We start from the raw sequence: 20,506 nt of genomic DNA on the forward strand, positions 1-20,506 counted from the left end.
TCCACTCAATATTATATTGTGTGGGAATTAAATTTTTATGCTAAAATGTTAAGTGAGAAAAACATCATACAGTATGATCCCAATTCTGTCAAATAACGATATGCATCGATAAAAAAGATCATAAGGAAATAGAATCAAAATGTCAGCAGTTTTATCCGTAGGTGATTATTTTCTTTCTGCTTGTCTGTATTTTTTACAACAAACATAAAATTTTATAACAGGCATAAAACGTTTATTAAAATACACATGCACAAGTAACTTATTTTATTACAACTAATGCCTAGCAGCAGAGGTATAAACAATCCCTTTGCAAAAATGTATTAGGAATTAGAACTCGTACTGTTGCCTCCTGCTGCTGATAACTGTCGAGATTTGGGGCATGCCTCTCTCCGTATTCATGCATGGATAGAATTCATTTTGAATTACAAGGAGGCAGATTTATGAAACATCTTGGAGTCTTAGATAAGAAGAATTTTACTTGTTTCACGAGTGTCTCCTTACATATTTTTCTCCTCAGAAAAAATCTCGCAAGAAGATCTGTATCCTGGTGCTTGTCCTGTCGGTGATTATTGTAATCTTGGTACTTATTATCTGGCAAATTTATAAATGAAGTGATTGCCTCAGAGCCGCCTTCTGCTGAGCTGTTTTCAAGGGCACGTGCTTCATGGAGTCTTGCCAGAACAAACTGATCACAAGAAGAGAGCATACACCAGAATGTCCTGTAATAATTTAGTTAGAAAATAACTACTAACTAGTCCTTGGAATTAGTGACCTATGGAGACAGTATTTATCAATTTACGTATACATTTTATTGATTTCTCAAATTCAGAATTAATTTATGTGGATTTTGCTTTCTCTTGTGTTCTGATCACCTTTCATCCCAAGTGTTTACTGAAAATTCCATTCTAGATGTTCTTGTTTTGACAGGTGACACTACAGTCTTGTAATATTGTCATTTTGTGTGTATACTAGATTCACCTTTTTACTAGCAACTGAGATAGAATTTCTTTCTGACACCCAGTGCAGCGGAGTCTGTCAGAAACTATATTATAAGTCAGTACTTTTTATTATTTAACATTTTAATTTGAATTCCCAAGAAGCCTATTCTCTTTCTGGTTTGAAAGATTATGACAGTGTATTTAACTGGAAAGTGAAACACTGCACATTTGATCCAGATTAAAAGTGTCTATATGAGCTGGCCACTTATTGGGGTTCCTGTTACTGGGGCTTAAAGTTTACTTTATTGTTTCCTAATGTCATCCGCAGCAGTTCATCTGTACACACACTAAACCATCTTGTTCACTTTTATAAGAGGTTAATTTAATTAACGTTACTATGCTCTCTGGGGTCCCTCTCCCCATGTCTGTATAGAAAGGGAGAATTAGACAAAGCATGCTTTTGGAAAGCAAATAGGAATTGTTTGGAATGATTTAAACTTTTTGTTGTTGTTCACTTGTGGTTCTACATTCCTGGCGAATGATGAATGTTGCTGTCAAAAGGCTGCCCCTTACCCATGAGGGTTGCTGGCCGTTTGATGGCAGGAAGATTTTTAAAGGCTAGACTGAAGTTGGTTTAAAATTTATTTCCATGAACCTGGTGATACAGAAAAGGTTCATTTTTGTAAATAATACTGGTTTGGAATAGTGATGTTAGATTTACCCTAATTTATGAACAAGAGATTAATCTCCATGCGTAGTTTTAGACAAAAAAAAAAAAAAATGTTTCAATAAAAGATTGCTGTCTTGTAATATAAATGTTGTCCACTTCCCTTTTCCACACAGGTCTAGAGAAGTTAAAGGGAATGTAATTTCTGTAGACTCACACATAAATGTGTTTTGGGCCAATTTCAGTTCATCCTTTAGTGAATTAGAGGATTGGGCTACCCTGGATATATTTATATTCATTTCTTCCACTCCCTTTAATGTTAATCTCCTTTTACCAAACTAATGTGAATAGTAGGGAAACAAGGGCCCAAATGCCTAAGTTTCTTTGTACTCTTGCACTCCTTAATACAAATAAACATTTTAAAAACTTTTGTAGTAAGTTTTTATGAGTTAACGTCCTGATGCGGTAGCTATGAGGTTATGTGCTGTCCTGAGAAACGTCGAGACCCGCAAGAAGCTGGAGATCGGGTGAGGGCTGGTTTGGAGGTGGAATAAGGGCCGCTGCTGCCCATTCCTTGAAAAACAGAATGGAGCTACTGCGGTGTCAGTGGCCCAAGCAGCAGCTTCAGGGCTAATTGCTTGGTTCTACAATCATGGCCCCTTCAGCTCCAGATTAAAGCTGGACTCGGGTGCATCATTTGTAACATTTCAGGCAAGAAAACATTCTTGATTGTGAAAAACAATTTCAGTTTGGGTTAAATGAAGCTATCATAGTTCTGTTCTATAATACTATGTAATCTAGTGGTCGTGGTACCTAGTGGTCATGGGTAGCAAATATGACCTTGGCTAGAATTCAAATGGCCTGGAGTTTGTGGTAGTTGCCAAGAGGTTGTGGTAGGTGGTCTTAATAAACGTGTTCACAGAATCCTTATCTGTGCCTTGTTTGTCTTTGGGGAGGGGGGGGGTGGGGAAGGGGGCATCATGGTCTAGGATGGTGGTTCTTAACCATGGCTTCCCATCAGAAACTAAAAAATACTGATACCTAGGTGCCCCTGCCACAAGATTCTAATTCAGTTAGCTTGGAGTATATATAGCCTGGGCATTTAAAAGCTCTAGATAATTCTCATGTGTAACCATGGTTGAGAACCATTAGTTTGGAGGTCAAAAACTAGACGAGTGGGGTGCCTGGGTGGCTCAGTCGGTTAAGTGTCCGACTCTTGATTCCTGCTCAGGTCGTGATCTCACAGTTCATGGGTTTGAGCCCCATGTCAGGCTCTGCACTGGTAGGGCAGAGCCTGCTTGGGATCTTCTCTCTTTCTCTGCTCCTCCCTTGCGCGCGCGCTCTCTCTCTCTCTCTCTCTCTCTCTCTCTCTCTCTCTCAAAATAAATAAACTTAAAAAACAAACGGGGGCACCTGGGTGGCTCAGTCAGTTAAGCCTCTGACTTCGGCTCAGGTCATGATCTCACAGTTTGTGAGTTTGAGCCCCACATCGAGCTCTGCACTGACAGCTCGGAGCCTGGAGCCTGCTTCCGATTCTGTGTCTCCCTCTCTGCTCCTCCCCTGCACGTGCTCTGTCTCTCTCTCTCTCTCTCTCTCTCTCTCTCTCTCTCTCTCTCAAAAACAAACATTAAAAACAAACAAACAAAAACCCTTAGACCGGAGTACAGAAAAACTGAAGAATCTTGGCTCTGCCATTAAATCGCTGTAGTTATTTGGACAAGTCTTTTAACGTATGAGCCCCAAGTTTTCTCAGTATCTCTCTTCCAGCTGTAAAATTTTCTGATTATAAGGATCACAGGGGTTTGGCCTGAACATAACAAATTGTTTGCCTCTGTATTATTTTCATTTTCTCTTCCCCTTTCTCCTTCCTTTATGGAATGTTATAGAAACACTAAGCAGAACTACCATTCTCTCAAGTGAATTAAAACTGTAGTACTGTATAGGATAAAGTAGAAACGTCATTCTGGGCCCTTCATCTGGGAATGCTCCAGAACAAGAACTTGGTAGCAGCTAGACTCCTGCTTTCAGAGAATGTTTTGTCCTGTCTTGTTTTGCTAAAGGGTGGTGATACACTGCCTTCTACCATTGGACAAAAATATCAAATTGGAATTACCATTGCATCAGTGCAAAGTAAAACACCCTAAGTGTCCTCCATTCGTTTTTTAAATTGAAGCATAATTGACCTACAATATTCTAAGTTTCAGGTATATAACATAGTGATTTGATATCTATATACATTATGAAATGGTCACCACAAAGGTACCGTTACCACCTGTCACCAAAGTTTTTTTTTAATGTTTAGAGAGTGTGTGTGTGTGAGAGAGAGAGAGAGAGAGAGAGAGAGAGGGAGACAGAGGATCTGAAGCAGGCACTGTGCTGACAGCAGAGGGCCTGATGGGGGGCTTGAACTCACGAAGTAGAGATCATGACCTAAGCCAAAGTTGGACACTTAACCGTCTGAGCCACCCTGGTGACCCAAACAAAGTTTTTACATTATCAACAATATTATCTGTGCTATGTATTATATCCCCATGATTTATTTTATAACTGGCAGTTTGTACCTCTTAATCCCCTTCACCTATTATGCCTACCCACAACCCCTCCCCACTCTGGTAACCTGCAGTTTGTTTCCTGTATATAGGAGTCTGTTTCTATTTTGTTTTCTTTGTTCATTTTTTTTTGTTTTCTAGATTCCATATAAGTGAAATCATATAGTATTTATCTTTCTCTGACTTATTTAATTTAGCATAATACCCTCCACATCTGTGTTGTTGCAAATAGCAAGCTTTCATGTTTTGTGTGTGGCTGAGTAATATTCGTGTGTGTGTGTGTGTGTGTGTGTGTGTGTGTGTGTGTGTTCGTGTGTGTGTACACATACCCCATCTTGATTCATTTATCAATGGACACTTGGGTTGCTTCCATATCTTGGCCATTGTAAATAATGTGATTAACATAGGGGTACATATGTGTTTTTGAATTAGTGTTTTCATTTTCTTCAGATAAATACCTAGAAGTGAAATTGCTGGATCATATGGTAGTTCTATTTTTTTTTCCTATTTTTAATTTTTTTGAGGAACCTCCATACTGTTTTCCATAGAGGCTATACCAATGTATGTCCCCACCAACAGTGCATAAGGGTTCACTTTTCTCCACATTTTCACCAACATTTGCTATTTCTTGTCTTTTGGGGACTAGCCATTCTGACAGGCGTGAGGTGATATCTCATTGTGGTATTGTTTTGTATTTCCCTGATGATTAGTGATGTTGAGCATCTTTTCATGTTGACCAGCTGCATGTGTTCTTAGAAAAATGTCTAGTCATGGGGCACCTGGGTGGCTCAGTCGGTTACGCGTCCGACTTCGACTCAGGTCATGATCTCATGGTCTGTGAGTTCGAGCCCCGCATCAGGCTCTGTGCTGACCGCTTACTCAGAGCCTGGAGCCTGCTTCAGATTCTGTGTCTCCTTCTCTCTCTGCCCCTCCCCCACTCATGCTTTGTCTCACTCTGTTTCTCAAAAATAAATAAATGTAAAAAAAAAATTTTTTTTAAATGTCTAGTCAGGTCCTCTGCCCATTTTTTAATTGAAAAAAATTTATATTGCGTTGCATGAGTTCTTTATATATTTTGGATGTTAACCCCATATTGGATATATCATTAGCAAATATCTTCTCTCATTCAGTAGGTTGCCTTTCATTGTATTGATGATTTCCTTCACTGTATGAAAATTTTTTAGTTTGATATAGTGACATTTGTTTATTTTGCTTTTGTTGTCCTTGCCCGAGGAAACAGGCTAAAGTCAATGTCAAAGAGCTTACTGCCTGTTTTCTTCTAGGAGTTTATGTTTCAAGTCTTACATTTAAGCCTTTAACCCACTTTGAGTTTATTTTAATATATAATAGAGTGGTCTGGTTTTGCCGATACCACTAATTGAAAAGACTGTCTTTTTCTCCATTATATATTCTTGCCTCCTTTGTTATAGACTAATTGACCGTGTAAGAAGTAGTTTTTCTTTGGACTCTCTATTCTGTTACATTGATCCGTGTGTCTATTTTTGTGCCAATACCATACTGTTTTGATTACTATAGCTTTGTGGAGTTTGACATCCAGAAGAATGATACTTCCAGCTTTGTTCTTTTTGTTCTTCTTTTTAAAAACTCCGTTCTTTTTTAGGGGCGCTTGGCTGGCTCAGTTGGTGAAGCATGTGACTCTTGATCTCAGGGTGGTGAATTCGAGTTCCACATTGGGTGTAGAGATTACTAAAAAATAAAATTAAAAGGGGCACCCGGGTGGCTCAGTTGGGTGAGCATTTGACTTCAGCTCAGGTCATGATCTCACGGTTTGGTTCATGAGTTCAAACCCTGCACTGGGCTCACTGCTGTCAGCATGGAGCCCGCTTCAGATCCTCTGTCCCTGCTTGCATTCTCTCTCTCAAAAATAAATAAAACATTTGAAAAAAATAATAAAATCTTTTTAAAAATCTATTCTTTTTTTCCTTCTTATCCAGAGGCTATCTTTAATCATGGGCATGAAGCTTTTGCTTGTGATCACTAAATGCAGACCAAAACCCAACTCAGATTTCAGTCTATCCTGTTTCCTAAGGCTAAGACTCACCTGCTTCTCCCTGATTTTTTTTTTAATTTTTTTTTAACGTTTATTTATTTTTGAGACATAGAGAGACAGAGCATGAGTGGAGGAGGGACAGAGAGAGAGGGAGACACAGAATCGGAAGCAGGCTCCAGGCTCCGAGCCATCAGCCCAGAGCCCAACGCGGGGCTCAAACTCACAGACCGTGAGATCGTGACCTGAGCTGAAGTTGGACGCTTAACCGACTGAGCCACCCAGGCGCCCCTTCTCCCTGCTTTTCTAAGCATGTTAAGGGTATCCCTAGGTTTGACAGGATTTTTCAGTATTGCTTTACAGTGCTATGAGATATGACTACTTTATAGATTCTCCATTTAATCAGGATAGAGTTTGAAAGGTGTTGATACCCAACCTCTGAACCTACTTTTAGGCCAAATGAGTAGTTCATTTTAGTACTTCCCCAAGATGAAATTTGTTTAACAATGTAGCACCTAATTTTTAAGGGATAAACTTGAAATGATAGGATTTTTAATGTTGGACTGTGATTATGGACCAAGTTTTTACCAGTCCACGGAGAAATGAGAAAAATGATGTAGTGGGCTTTTTCAAGTACCATCTTTGAGTCTGAGATGATCTTTCCCACTTTTTAAAAAGGATATTTCAAGATTATAAAAATGAAAAGGTGATGTCACAAGTCTTAATTTTTAAAATCTCCTTAATTGGCAAAATAAAAGTTGACACCTGGCATTATTCCCCGCCCCTGGTCCATGACATCTCTGATGTCTGTGAGACATTCATCTAGACCAGCCCCATCACTTTACAGTTGAAGGAAGTTGGGCCAGGAATGGCAGTCTAATACAGGAATTTAAAAGCTTGAAGAAGTGCTCTACAGGTGCGTGGCCATTTGTGGCATAATGTTTGAGCCCTTACTACTAGTAATTTCCTCTGCTAAATACACATTTTGTATGCTTCTTGTCTGTTTTTTATGGATTCGGAAATGGAGGCATAGTAAGTAACCTGCCCACAGGCACACAGTTTAGGAATGATGGAGCCAGGATTTGATCCAAGCACTCAGGCTTTGAAACCACACCTTGAGACACTCCCCTGTGTCTGTGTATCACTGATACAACTATCCTGCTCACCTCTTTCATGAAGCATTCTCTAAAAATACGGAGTAGTGGCAGTGTCTGCCCAACTTTTCAAGAACATCTTTTCTTCGGTCAGGACCCTGTGAACTTCTCATTCACCACTCTGCTAAATGAAGCCTCCTGTCTGTATTATCTATACACCAACACAATTTTTTTTCAATGTCCCCATTTGATCACTCACAAAGATGTTTTTAAGAAAGTTTTCTGACCTGAATATCCTCCTAATTGTCTTTAGGTTCTATTCTAAGGAGGTCTCAGAGTCTAAGAAATTAATCTTAGTTGAGATACCAAAATCCTAAGGCAGCTGGCCCATCAGTCTTTCCATTTCAGTGACTGCTGCCCTTCAGTTTGCTGATCTATGCTGACATCATTGGCGCCCAAACAAAGAGCATTTTGCCTTATAAGACCTAGGTAAATGTAAGGCGCCATTATATCAGAAGCCAGTGTGATTGTCAGCTGTGCTGGAAACAGGAAACATGGCCAAGGAGTAAAGAATTATATGGGTAAGAATATAGCTTTAGGTTTCTTGGGTGTATAGTCAGCACTAGAAGGGATTAAATAATGGACCACACACAGAAGCTGAGAAATTGAAAGGCAAAGTTGACATAAGATATCAGGTCACTGTTAGCTGGAAATTGCTTCAACACCACCTTATGCCTGAAAAAGGGCATGGAACCTCAAAGGCATGGACAATCTCTGTAGATAAAAGTACCTTGTTCTTTTCTGTTACACTCAAAACACTTCAGAATAATTCCTTCTCAAGAATCATGTACTTGTGCTCAAAGGAGGAGCTGTAGCCTGTTTTCTTGAAATTAAGTTTAGAATTTGTATTTTTCTCATCAGCCTGGTCTTTGGAATCACAAGACCTCTGGAAAGGAGGATATTAACAGGTCATTTGGTAAGTGATGTGATCAAGTTAGCTTGCTGGATGAGCTTACTGTGTTTTTGAAGGCCAGAGGAAAAGGTGATTCTCGTACACCCATAAGAGTTGATAATTTAAAAACCAAAGTTAATATTATGCTGCAGTTAAATTTTGATGCCTGGAGATGTCAAAAGAGCAAACACCAGGCTGATGTTTGGTTTAAAAATCTAAAGGACCAGTAGCAGGAAAAGAAATAACCCCATCATAGAGCTAGCTTGCTGTGCAGTGTCTCTTTTTGGGTGAACAGTAATTTTGCCATTGGTTTCTTTTAAAAAGGCCAGATAATCCTCTCATGTTTTCTACGAAAATGAAAAAATGTTAGGCATCAGTTGTGTGCTAATAAATGTAATTGTGCCAACATCTAAGTGCGAGGGACAGTGGTGATTTAAGAGCACAGCCTTGGGGCGCCTGGGTGGCTCAGTCGGTTAAGCGTCCGACTTCGGCTCAGGTCATGATCTTGAGGTTTGTGGGTTCAAGCCCCGCGTCGGGCTCTGTGCTGACAGCTCAGAGCCTGGAGCCTGCTTCGGATTCTGTGTTTCCTTCTCTCTCTGCCCCTCCCCTGCTCATGCTCTGTCTCTGTCTCAAAAATAAATTAAAAAAAAAAAAATTAAAAAGAGCACAGCCTTTAGCATCATACAGATTTAGGTTGGAAACCCACTCACCACTTGTTCTAGGGTGAGACTGGGTACCTCAACCTCTCTGAACCTCCCCTCAGGGATCATTATACCTATCTCAAGTGTTGTGAGGATTAAATGGATGATCCATATAAAACATATACTTGCCCAGTTAAATAATCGTTCAATAAAGCCATTACAGGCACAGGATCTGCTATTGGTCTCTTTCAGCCTTTACACCTAGGGCAGGCCTGAATCCTAATGCTTCCTTGCACTACCTAATCACTGTGACCAAAAATTTAAAATCCAAAGGGGCCACAGCTTGATTAACCATTTCATTCGTGTACACTTAAGATGTGGACGCCTGCCTTCTAATTGGATCCGCTCCTTGCTGCAGTTTGTCCGGTTTTCATAAACAGATTAGATGATCCCCTAAGGCAGTCTCCCAGAATCTACACAAATCCTCAAGACCCAGGTTTGGATTAGAAAGGGGAAGTAAGTAGGGTGCATGCAGCTCTGTGGAGAAGGGCCAGGAGAAACTGAACACTGCACTCTCTTTTGAGTTCTGCCCTCAAGCTTCACGCTAGATAGGGGTGGAAAGGCTGATGGTGCAAGCCCAGGGCAAGGATAGAGTCCCAAGATTTTAGAGCCCAGAAGCGTTGTCTGGAAGAGGACATTAAGGGAGACCGACACCCCTCCTTATGAGCCCCTTTTCCTCAGGCACTTCCTGGGCAAGGAAAGCCGTACCCTCCCGAGGATCTTCCGGAGAAGGGCGGCAGTCTCAAAACACCGAAAGAGAACTTAAGAAATCAGACCCCAGGCTCCACCACCACTAGAAACGCCCTATGCATGCGTAGGTGTGCGTGCGCGCGCGCGCCAGTGCGTACGCACAGACTGCTGGGATGCTGCCTCTCCCCTCTGGGTCTTCCAGTTTCCCGGCGTGCTTAGGGCCCGCCAAATGGGAGGGGGAGACGCAAGATGGCGGCAGCCGCGAACTCCGGCTCCAGCCTCCCGCTGTTCGACTGCCCGACCTGGTGAGTGGCGGGGCGGCCAGGGCTGAAGTGGCCTGGCCCGGCCTGGCTTGGCCCGGACTGGCAGGGCGGCTCATTTTTCGCAGCAAGCCGGACGGCTCAGAGACCCTGGAACTGATTGAGGGAGAACTGTCCGTCGGGCCGGGCGGCGTGTGGAGGAACCGGGAGCCCGGAGCCCGGGCCCAGAAACTGAGGAAACCCAGACTTGGGGGCTCTGAGGTGCTCGTTTAGGCAGTCCCTTGGGCGATCAGCCGGTTGCCGGGGGCGTTTCGGGGCCTTGGCCCCGAACTTACCCCAACTAGTGACTGAGTGCCTGGTGTTCTTGTGGAGCACCGTACCTGCCCCCCTGCTCTCTGTCCCGAGCGCGCACGAGCCAGCTTCCCGGCCCCAGCCCAAGCTCAGCGCCCAGCATCCCTCTGTCGTTGCTGCATCTCCCGTGCAGTACTTTTCTGCCTCCCGCAGACTGGAAGCGCCCTGAGGGTAGGGACGGCTTTGACCCACCTCAGAGTAGGCATCAGTAATTTTTGGAATGAACCCCTTTCAGCCCTTCTCAAGCTCTTGGGAATAATGGAATAATTTAGGTTAGTCTTTGAGTAGGTTACAAGATGAATAAATATGCATTGCCTTGCAAGGAGACCCATCCGAGTTAGAGCTATTTCTGCTGTAGCTCATCCCAGTTTAGGTGTTATTCATCTCTTTCCCGTTATATTGAGATCCTCAAGGGCAAGGGCTGTCTGATTCACCTTTGTGTTCCCAGCCCCTAGGCCTAAGCCAGGCACACAGTAGGAGTTCAGAAAGCATGTTTTGGATGTAACATTTAACATTTCTTTCCCTGTTTTCCGGACAAAATGGGCTTTTGTTCAGTGCACTGCCCTTTCAGCAACTGCCATAGAAGAGTTGAGGCAGGATTGTGAGATGACTACAGGGGGTGTGTGTGTGTGTGTGTGTACGTGTGTACGTGTGTACGCAAATGTAGGGGCTCTGGCAAGATTGTTCTTTCTTCAAACTTAAAAGGAGCAAAGGCTTGAAGCAAATGTGTGGCTGTTTTCTGGGTCCCTCTGCACTTTGGTAACACCCAGTTGCTTCAGTCTACAAATTGTATGTCCATTTTGGTCCCTTGCTGCATGGGTTTCAGAAGTTGGACCAGGACTGTAAACTTGTAGTTACAAGAGACTATTTGCAATCACCAGCCATTTCCTCAGTCTGGTAAGTACCAGCCACTGTTAGCTGCTTTGACCTATGTGTATCCTCCTTGAATGGTGTTATAGGAGTATAGGTTATAGGAGTATAGGGAACAGTTCCCTTAAACATACCCCTGTAGACAGACCTGTTCAAGGGTAACAAACACCTCTTGTATTTATTGGCACCTGGTTTTACGGACATGCTTTTGGATTGCCCTGGCTCCCTAATTATGCACCTCTGATTTGGTCTCAGAGCCCAGGACAGGTAGCCTCTGTTTATTCTGTGATGAGACTAATCTTGATCAGCCCCGAACACCACTGATTCATTCTGCCTTTATATGGTATTAGTGGTAGTGGCACATCTTAGATTCCAACTTCAAGTGACCAGACTGCCCCAGCTATAGTAGTACTTGGGCTCTCTGTGCTGCTTTTTCTCCAAGGTAGATATAGGTTTCTTTGGTGCTGCTCTAAATACAGATCCACTAAAGTCTGTTTTAGAGCAATTGAATCACTGGGGAAGTGTCAAATGTAGAAAGGAGCTGTAATAACAGTGAAGTAGATGACATTTCTGCTGAACATGAACTAATTATAGACTGGTAAAAGAGCTGCAGTGTTGAATGGGACAGTAATTGTAAATGGCATTTGTAAACTCATCCTGAAAATGCTTTCCTCACTCTTATTTTTCAGGGCAGGTAAACCCCCACCTGGTTTACATCTGGATGTAGTCAAAGGAGACAAGCTAATTGAGGTATGGAAACACATGTCTTCTTTTTCTTTTTTTTTTTCCCTCATCACACTAAGCATTTTTGCCAGTGACTCACTTTTCCGCCCCCTCTCCTGTGCTTTGTTTTCCAGCAATGCTACTTTCGTTCATCCTGATTTTTTTTTTTTTCTATTAAAAGCACATGGTGATATAACACATTCAAAACTGGTATCTCCCACAGACACTCAGTTTTTTGTGACTTCTCTCACCTGCCAGATGAAGGGTTTTAATTGATCATAGGCTTATGGGTCCCCATCAAACTGGAAGCCCTGTAACTTGGTGAATTCTTTCTGAGTATGTGGAATTGTGTTGAAGTTGCAAGATATGCAGTAACCGAAGAAGAAAGTGAATGATGTAGATTTTCACTTTTTTAAGTTGCATTTATGCAATTCAGGCCCAAGCCCTTCAAAGAAATATAGTAAGCTAAAATGCTTGTTCAGAAAGAGACTGGATTGAAGATAAAACTCATTCATTCATTCAAGACATTTACTGAATGCTTACTATGTGCCAGTCATGGTACTCAGCATACAGACTACAACAGTGAACACAACAAATGTGGTTCCTATTCTTAAATTATCTGGTGGGAAAGACAGTCACACAAAAATTAGATGATTATAATTTAAATAAGTACTATAAGGGAAAAGAGCAGAATTCCAGCTTTTACACAAGTCTTTAGAATGAACACCATACAGAACCTCAAGAGAACATGAATTTTGATTAGCTATTAGTCTGTATAAGTTTCTAAGTTTTTTAAAATCCTTATGGTACCATTTATTTACCAACAAATGGAGATTAAGTCCCCTGTGAGCATGGAGTTGTGAGTCTCCATGTTTCAAGCAGTTTTATGTTTGCTCACTCAGACAGAATTAAGGTTCAAAGCCCTATTCTTGAAAGCAGTTGTTTTCCTTTGGCCTACAGTAAAAATCAAGGTATTCCATGGTTGAAAAGCCATCTGTGAAATCTCCTGAAGGAGACCCAGGTGTTTTGCAAAGTATTAAGGCATGAGTTGTGTTGAATTTTGTGAATTCATCATGCCTTAGCCAGTCACTTAGAGACTTTTTGTTATGGGTTCTTCTATTTTCAAGGTTACAAAACATCAAGATTATTCAAGGAAATAATTTAGCTAAAATGTCTGTAAACTCTTTTTACTGTAGACTGTTTGATAGATACAAAAAATATTTTTGCTACGTGGTATGAAGCTTTGAAGACATACAGGAATTTATTTTGTTACTAGAATTTAGTAAATATTTAGTTTGTAGTAGGAAGAAACAGACAAGGAGGCCTAGTGTTAATGCTAATATCATATTCCTTTGTGAAATAATACATATTTTCAAGGCACTCTAATTTCTCAAACATCCCGCCGATAACTGGTTTCCATTAACTGATCATGTTCTCTGTCCTTCAGTGCTCTTAGGTATGCTGAGTTGCCACACGATTGTCAAGTTACAGTCCTTAGACATCACTACATTGTTTCTGAGAAGAATAGACCTGAGATGTGCCTATTTTTAAGGATTTAGCACTTGATACTAACCGAGCTATCTATATCCTAGCCTTGTGTCAAAGGCTTGTGATGTGTTGTGATAGCTGGGTTTAAGAAGTGCAATATTAAAACAAAAGCCATGAGTCATTTAAGCCCAGTGTGTAAAGACACACTCTGAGTTATAACTCAGAGGCACAACTGAATAGTGGTATTAGCCATAGCTAGTCAAGAAATTGTGTTAGGGGCACCTGGCTGGCTCAGTCAGTAGAGCATGCCACTCTTGATCTCGGGGTTGTGAGAGCCCGATGGTGGGCATAGAGATTACTTAAAAATGAAATCTTTAAAAAAAAAAAAAAAGAGGGAGAGAGAAAAGAAATTGTGTGTTAATGACTGTTGAAAGACCAGTGAATTAATTTCATATACTTGGACACTGTCCAAGAATTAACACATTTCCTTGATTCTAAGACATACTGTTATCCTCAGTATATTTGAACGTTTCTGTAATTGAGGTCCCTTTAATAATGAATGTATATATTTAATTTGGAGGCCCTTTCTCTTTTTTTTTTTTTTAAGTGTTTATTTTTGAGAGAGAGAGAGAGAGAGAGAGAGAGACACAGTGTGAGCAGGGGAGGGACAGAGAGAGAGAGAGAATGAATCTGAAGCAGGCTCCAGACTCGGAGCTATCAGCACAGAGCCCAACGCTCGACCTCACAGAGACCTGAGCTGAAGTCAGATGCTCAGCCAACTGAGCCCACCCAGGTGCCCCTCTTTTTTCCCCCTCTGAACACATACTCTAGTATATCTTTGGCACCTTAGAATCATAGAAGGTTGGTCAGTGTTGTATTAGAACCCAGGAGCGGGTAACTTTATATGTTGCTTCCTTGAGACCAGTCTGTGAGCACTGTAGTTAGCAAATTTAAGTTTGTGTGGACATAATCTGTGTGCATATAAATATGAATGAGAAATGCCGTGAGATTCAGCATGCATGGACAGTACTTGGAGAGAACAAGATGTTGAAATTTCAGGGCTCTCTCAGTTCTAAATCAAAGTCTTATTTTCAACCCAAATCTTAAAGCTTGGGGATGACATGGGGGTGATTGATTGAGCTGTCAGGGCTGTTGTTAAATCTTGGAGCTCCGTAGTGGTCCAGGCCTGGGACAAGCTCTGCCAGCAGCAGATGGGCACTGCCGGACAGAGTTTCCCAGAGGTGACCCATGTACCTAGCTAGATTGAACTAATTGAGGCTTAAGGCTAAGCTTGAAAGACACTGGGTAAGTAATAGTTAAAAGAAAAATTAAGAAAGTGACCCATAGTACTTGTTCACTCCTGAAAATGTTCCTTGCCTCATGGTACATTTTTTAAGGGAGGCAGGGTGAAGAAAATCTATCATGTGGTGGTTAAAAGAGTCAGAGTCTGAAATAAGACAGACCTGAATTTCTAATCCAGCTTTACAAATACAGTAGTGTCCCCCCTTATCCACAGTTTTGCTTTCCATGGGTTCAGTTACTGGCACAGATGATCCTCCTGACATGGTGTCAGAAGGTCAGTAGTAGCCAAATGCATCACGGTGCCTGTGCCATTCACCTCACTTCATCTCATCACATAGGCATTTTATCATCTCACATCATCATAAGAAGGGTAAGTACAGGACAGTAAGATATTTTGAGAGAGAGAGACCACATTCACATAACTTTTATTGCAGGATATTAAATTTTTCTTATTACTGCTGTTAATCTCTTACTGTCCCTAATTTATAAGTTAAACTTTATCATAAGGGTGTATGTGTAGGAAGAGACATAGTAGATACATACATATATTTGGTATTATCTGAGGTTTCAGGCATCAGCTGAATCAATATATCCCCCACGGATAAGGGGGTGGCTTCTGTGTTTCGCTGTGTAAACTGGAATAGGTTAATTATTTTCTTTGTGCCTCAATTTTGTCATCATAAAAATAAGAATAAAAGTACCTACCTACCCCACAGAGTGCTGTGAAGATGAAGTGACCCAGCATAAAACGCAGCACAGTATATGGCGCATAAGTGCTCGGCAGTTGTTCCTTATCAGTATGAGGTATATTTCTGGTTTTGTAGGGGGAACACTAAAGCACAGGGTAGAATAGTGGCCCGCTGTGCATTCAGTGACAGCCAGGAATGAAATCTAAACCTCTTGAGAGCTAGCCTGGGACCATACTGACATGACTGTTTCTCTACTCAGCTTTGTGCTATCTTCTCTTGGGGATTTTAGGAGCAGCATAGTGTGAAATGTCAACTGGAGCTTAAGGAGACTTTGTGTTTAAAGGAAAAACATAGGGGTGCCTGAGTGGCTCAGTTGGTTAAGTGTCCAACTCTTGATTTTGGCCCAGGTTACGGATCGTGAGATCGAGACCCATGTTAGGCTCTGTGCTGACAGCAGAGTCTGCTTGGGATTCTCTCTCCCTCTCACTCTCTGCCCTTTCCTGTGCATGCACGTGCTCTCTCGTGTGCTCACTCTCTCAAAATAAATAAATAAACATTTTAAGAAATAAAGGAAAAACATCATGTTCTTGAGCGGTCAAGTCGTAGACCTCTAGAACTGAGAGAAGTGTTAGCAGTAATTCATCTAGAGTCCTTCATCTACCACAGTTCAGTCTGCAACCAATCAGCAAAGGCTTTACTGATTCAGGATTAAAGGAAAATAAGGACAGTGTTGTGAATGTTCTGTAAAGCTAAATTCAGCTCGGAGAATGTCCTTTACCCTTACCCTTCCTATTTATTTGGTGTTGAAATGACCTTTCTTTTATACAAATTGTTATACTAATTGGTGACAATTTTTTTAGTGTCCTTTTTTGGCAAAATAAAAAGTTAACACTGCTCTGTCAGCTCCTTCTCCCCTCACACTCACTTATTCATGAGAGAGAGAGAGAGAGAGAGAGAGAGAGAGAGAGAGAAAGAGAATTCCAAGCAGGCTCCATACCCAGCGCGGAGCCCTACTCGGGGCTCGATCTCATCACCCTGAGATCAGGACCTGAGCCGAAATCAAGAGTCAGGTGCTTAACTGACTAAGCCACCCAGGTGTCCCTCCACTCATAAATTTTTAATAACACTTCGCTGGTCTGTGAAATAATCCTTTTCTGCTATTATATTGGGGTATTCTATTATATATTGGGTTCTGTTTAGTGCCATACCAGTGTCTAGAAACATTTGGAACTCTTCTCTTGGAATTGTTTCGGACCCACAGCACATTATTTAGAATATTGGCGTTGTAAGTCATTCACACCTGAGTTCAGACTCCAGCTCTGCTACTTAACCAGCTGGGCCACCTTAGATTTGTGGCTTCATCTCTCTCAATCTGTTTTCTTGTCTTTAACAATAGAGGTGATACTTATTTCACAGAGTTTTGAGGATTTGATGAGATCATGTTTAAAATGCCTCGCAGTAGTAGTCCTTTAATAAATGTTAATCCATTCCCCCAAACCTAGAAAATCTTTGCCCCATGAAGTAGTTCCATGTTTGGACACAGCAAACACCCATTTAGAGTTAACTTGGAGTAATACTTTTCTGTGGCCAGAGTGAAGTGACAATAAAGTTAGATTTAGATGCTCATACAGTGGTATCTAATGTAATTGCACTGCCTATAGAAGATTCCAAAAATCCTCTGGGGCTATGGCAGCATAATTGGAATATATATAGGTGTTTATACCCCTGTCCTTTCCTAACCAATCGTTAATCTTCATTTGAATGTAGATTTTCTGAATAGCAGTCTTATTACTTTGTAGACATGCTTTGTATTTCTGGTTTCCTGGTTGACCTAAAATTAAGATCTGGTGAAATCTTAAATTTCCAATGGACAGAAGACAGCCACTCCCACAAGCCACTTTCATCTACTAGAATTAAGAAAAGTTCTTTTCATACCAACACAAGACCTTTAACCACTGTATTTGAGGAGATTAATTGCCATCCACCCCCCAAAAATGTTCGTAAATTATTCTGAGCTCTTTATCTTGAAGGATAGTGGGAAATAATTTTGTTTTCGCCTCAGCAAGGAATTTTATCCACTCAAGATTCTCTACTTACTAGATTGGAAGAGTTTTTGCTAAACCCTGTTGAAACGAGATTTAAGTAATATTTAATTTAATATTTATTTAGAAACTGATTATTGATGAGAAGAAGTATTACTTATTTGGGAGAAACCCTGATTTGTGTGACTTTACCATTGACCACCAGTCTTGCTCTCGGGTCCACGCTGCCTTGGTCTACCACAAGCATCTGAAGAGAGTTTTCCTAATAGATCTCAACAGTAGTAAGTAACTCACGCCCACCCTGTTTGACACATTCTCTTTGGGGCAATGTGAAAATGCTCTTTGGGTTCTTCCGTTTTGAAATCATGTTTTATTGCTCATCAAGGAAGAAGTTTTTGTTTGGTTTTTAAATCAGCCCTTCTCTATTTCTGTTATATCTCCTATTTTCCTGAAATAATTGATGACTGGAGAGAGAAGAGGGTTTTGGGGAGGCATGTTCTGGACGAGGCAATAGGAATATATAGAGAACAAAGAAAAAGTTACTCAGGAGCCAGGGGCTATGGGTATTCAGGTGTTGATAGGACCATGATAAAATTGTGGTCCAATTTAAGCAGAAGCCGTGATAAACTCCATTAATGTATTAGAGTAGTGGGGCAGGACATTAAAAAAATACTTGCTCTGAGCAAAATTTAATTTTTTATAATAGGTTCAAAGCATTTTGCTTTGACTACTAATAATACCAATTTTAATTGGATAAGCACACTCCAAGTAAGATTTTCAACTCTGCCAAAGATGATCCCAGAAATGTAATTGAGACTTCATGGGGCCCTGAAGTTTGTTCATTTGTCCATGTATAAATATAGTGTAAAATGTAAAGGCTCCTGCTTCTAGGCTGGTCGTGTTCTATCCTTTCTCCCCTCCTCTAACACACACACACACACACACACACACACACACACACACACACACAAAGACACAATATGCTTATATAATGGCTTTGGAGAAACTTGCCTCACCAGTACTTAACTTGCAAATTTATCTCATTTTTTCTCTCCATTTTATAACATGCAGAATGCAGACATGGAAAAATATTCAAACTCTCCAGTAGGATTTTGGCTTGCCTTGGCATTCATATTGTACCTGTTTCAGCCAGCCTCCTTTATTGTCCTGGGGAAAACCCAAATATAACTGCCACCAGGCCAGAAGTTCTTATGTTCCTTATACTTGGGGCTGGAGAGGTCAGACCACAGTGATGCCTGTCTTCTGCCTTGGGGGGCATGGCTCTTGCTGGGTTGGAGCCATTCCTGCTGAACCCAGAATGAAGCCAAACTTGTCTGGCAGCAGAGAGCAAGCAGTGGTCTTTATTACATGGGGTAACGTCAGGTCTGAAGATGTATAAGAGATCCACTGAAGAGATTCAAGACCCAATGAAGAGTTTCCTTTTCATTTTGACACATGACAAGGGATGCAGAGTGGACCCGGTGCTGTTTTCATTTTAAAAAACAAAACTGATGTTCTGGGAGGAGCTGTTCTCCCTCCTACAACTCAGGTTGGTTTTTGTTTCTGTTTTCTCTCTTACATTTCTGATTTGGTTATTCCCAGCACACGGCACTTTCTTGGGTCACATTCGGTTGGAGCCTCACAAGCCTCAGCAAATTCCCATCGATTCCACAGTCTCGTTTGGTGCATCCACAAGGGCATATACTCTACGTGAGAAGCCTCAGACACTGCCGTCAGCTGTGAAAGGAGATGAGAAGATGGGTGGAGAGGATGATGAACTCAAGGGCTTACTGGGGCTTCCAGAGGAGGAGACCGAGCTTGATGTAATTTCACGTCTGTCTATGACATTGTTTTGTCTTTGGGGACTCTAGCTTTCAGTATGTAGCTTGAGATGCCAGTGACCTAGCATCAGGAGGTTTTCTTGAGCCCAGTAGTGGGCCTTTGCCACTTTGCCAGGCAGTGTGGCCACATGTGACATGCCTGGGAAAGCTGCACTGTGTTGGGCTTGTTGTGTACAGCCAGTAGACTTCATGGTTGTCTGCCCACCTTCACCAGATGTTAGAAGCCAAGGCTGCGAGTTAAACTTTTCTAGAGCTGCACTGTCTAATGCTATAGCTACTAACCACATTTCAGGTACTCAGTAGTCACATGTGGCAAGTGACCGTATTGAGTGGCAAAGATATAGAACATTTCCATCACCTAGAAACATAAACTCAGAGAGACTGAAGTTTTCATTCGTTTACATTGCTTTTTTTTGATATTGTTCGAATAGCCCAAGAAACTTCTGAGTAGAACTAGGCTGCGTTTGTTCTTTTGGGCCCGGCTGCCCTGAAGGCCATGAATTTTACAAGATTTAATGTAAAGTGCTGAAGTTTTCCTTTTCTAGAGGCTGACCCCAGTGGCTTGTGATGTGGCTGTTCCGTTTACATGTCTGTCGCTGTACTGGTGTGACTGGTCTATTCAGGTAGACCAGCATGTCCTTAACCACCCTCATTCATATACCTCTTGTTCACCAGGGCAGTTTCCCAGCCCTTAGGAAGAAAAGCACAGTGGAAATCTTACAGTTTCAAAGTTATTTTGTTCTAAAGAAGTAGCCTCAGTGACTTGCTGACAGTCACTCCTGTGACTGTGCTGCTTCCGTGCTTCCCTGTTTTTTAAGTTCAGTTTGTTAGGTCCTCTCTGGGTCTTCAAGACATTTGTTCTCAAGACATTTGGAATGTCTCAGACTGCAGTGCAGATTGGAATAAGTCCAGAGGATTGGGAAGAGGCAGGCGGCAGTGCTGAGGCCAAGTTAATCATTGAAATAGATGGGCGGTTATGAATAGAAATGGGGCCATATGCAGGGACGGGAAGTGACAAACTATTAATGCCAAATATTAAGTGCCCTGGCCCTGTCCTTCTGAGCTTCAGTGGGCAGGGCCTGCTGGGAAAGAAGCTATCAATTGCCCGCTCTGTTTCGTTAATTCAGAGTGGTTCATGGGGTTCCTCCCAGCCACATTCTTTCATTCCCAGCTTGACGACATGATAGTCTTTCTTCCGCCCCACAAAACACAAAACCTCAACTCAAGGATACTTGCACAGATGATTTGTTCTCAACTCAGGGTTGTTCACCTTCTTTTGACCATCACTGCCCCGCTGGTCAGTGAGGATGTTCCACATTCTGTCAAAAGAGGTTTGTTAAT

At 41.6% G+C, this 20,506-nt stretch overlaps 2 protein-coding genes and 1 non-coding gene across 6 annotated transcripts in view; all 3 read left to right on the top strand.

The window, feature by feature from the left end:
* STX12 (syntaxin 12) overlaps nt 1-2,035 on the top strand; it is a 42,065-nt gene extending 40,030 nt beyond the window's left edge. The window contains exon 9 of the mRNA XM_042950782.1: nt 518-2,035. Within this exon, the coding sequence (XP_042806716.1) occupies nt 518-610 (93 nt within the window). The 3' untranslated portion in view covers nt 611-2,035. The remainder of the gene's footprint in view (nt 1-517) is intronic.
* A 5,738-nt stretch (nt 2,036-7,773) lies between these two features.
* PPP1R8 (protein phosphatase 1 regulatory subunit 8) overlaps nt 7,774-20,506 on the top strand; it is a 22,404-nt gene continuing 9,671 nt past the window's right edge. The window contains exons 1-4 of one of the 4 annotated variants that reach the window (XM_042951871.1): nt 7,774-7,837; nt 11,770-11,830; nt 17,452-17,605; nt 18,927-19,147. In XM_042951871.1, the coding sequence (XP_042807805.1) occupies nt 19,082-19,147 (66 nt within the window). In that variant the 5' untranslated portion in view covers nt 7,774-7,837; nt 11,770-11,830; nt 17,452-17,605; nt 18,927-19,081. Of the gene's footprint in view, nt 7,838-9,796; nt 9,905-11,769; nt 11,831-17,451; nt 17,606-18,395; nt 18,874-18,926; nt 19,148-20,162; nt 20,497-20,506 lie in introns of those variants that run through there. The other 3 variants (XM_042951867.1, XM_042951869.1, XM_042951870.1) reach the window with 3 other exon arrangements.
* Nucleotides 13,360-13,525, top strand: LOC122229072. The gene has a single exon (XR_006206931.1).

The sequence above is a fragment of the Panthera leo genome, chromosome C1 (assembly GCF_018350215.1).
Source record: "Panthera leo isolate Ple1 chromosome C1, P.leo_Ple1_pat1.1, whole genome shotgun sequence".
Classification (NCBI taxonomy): Eukaryota; Metazoa; Chordata; class Mammalia; order Carnivora; family Felidae; genus Panthera; species Panthera leo.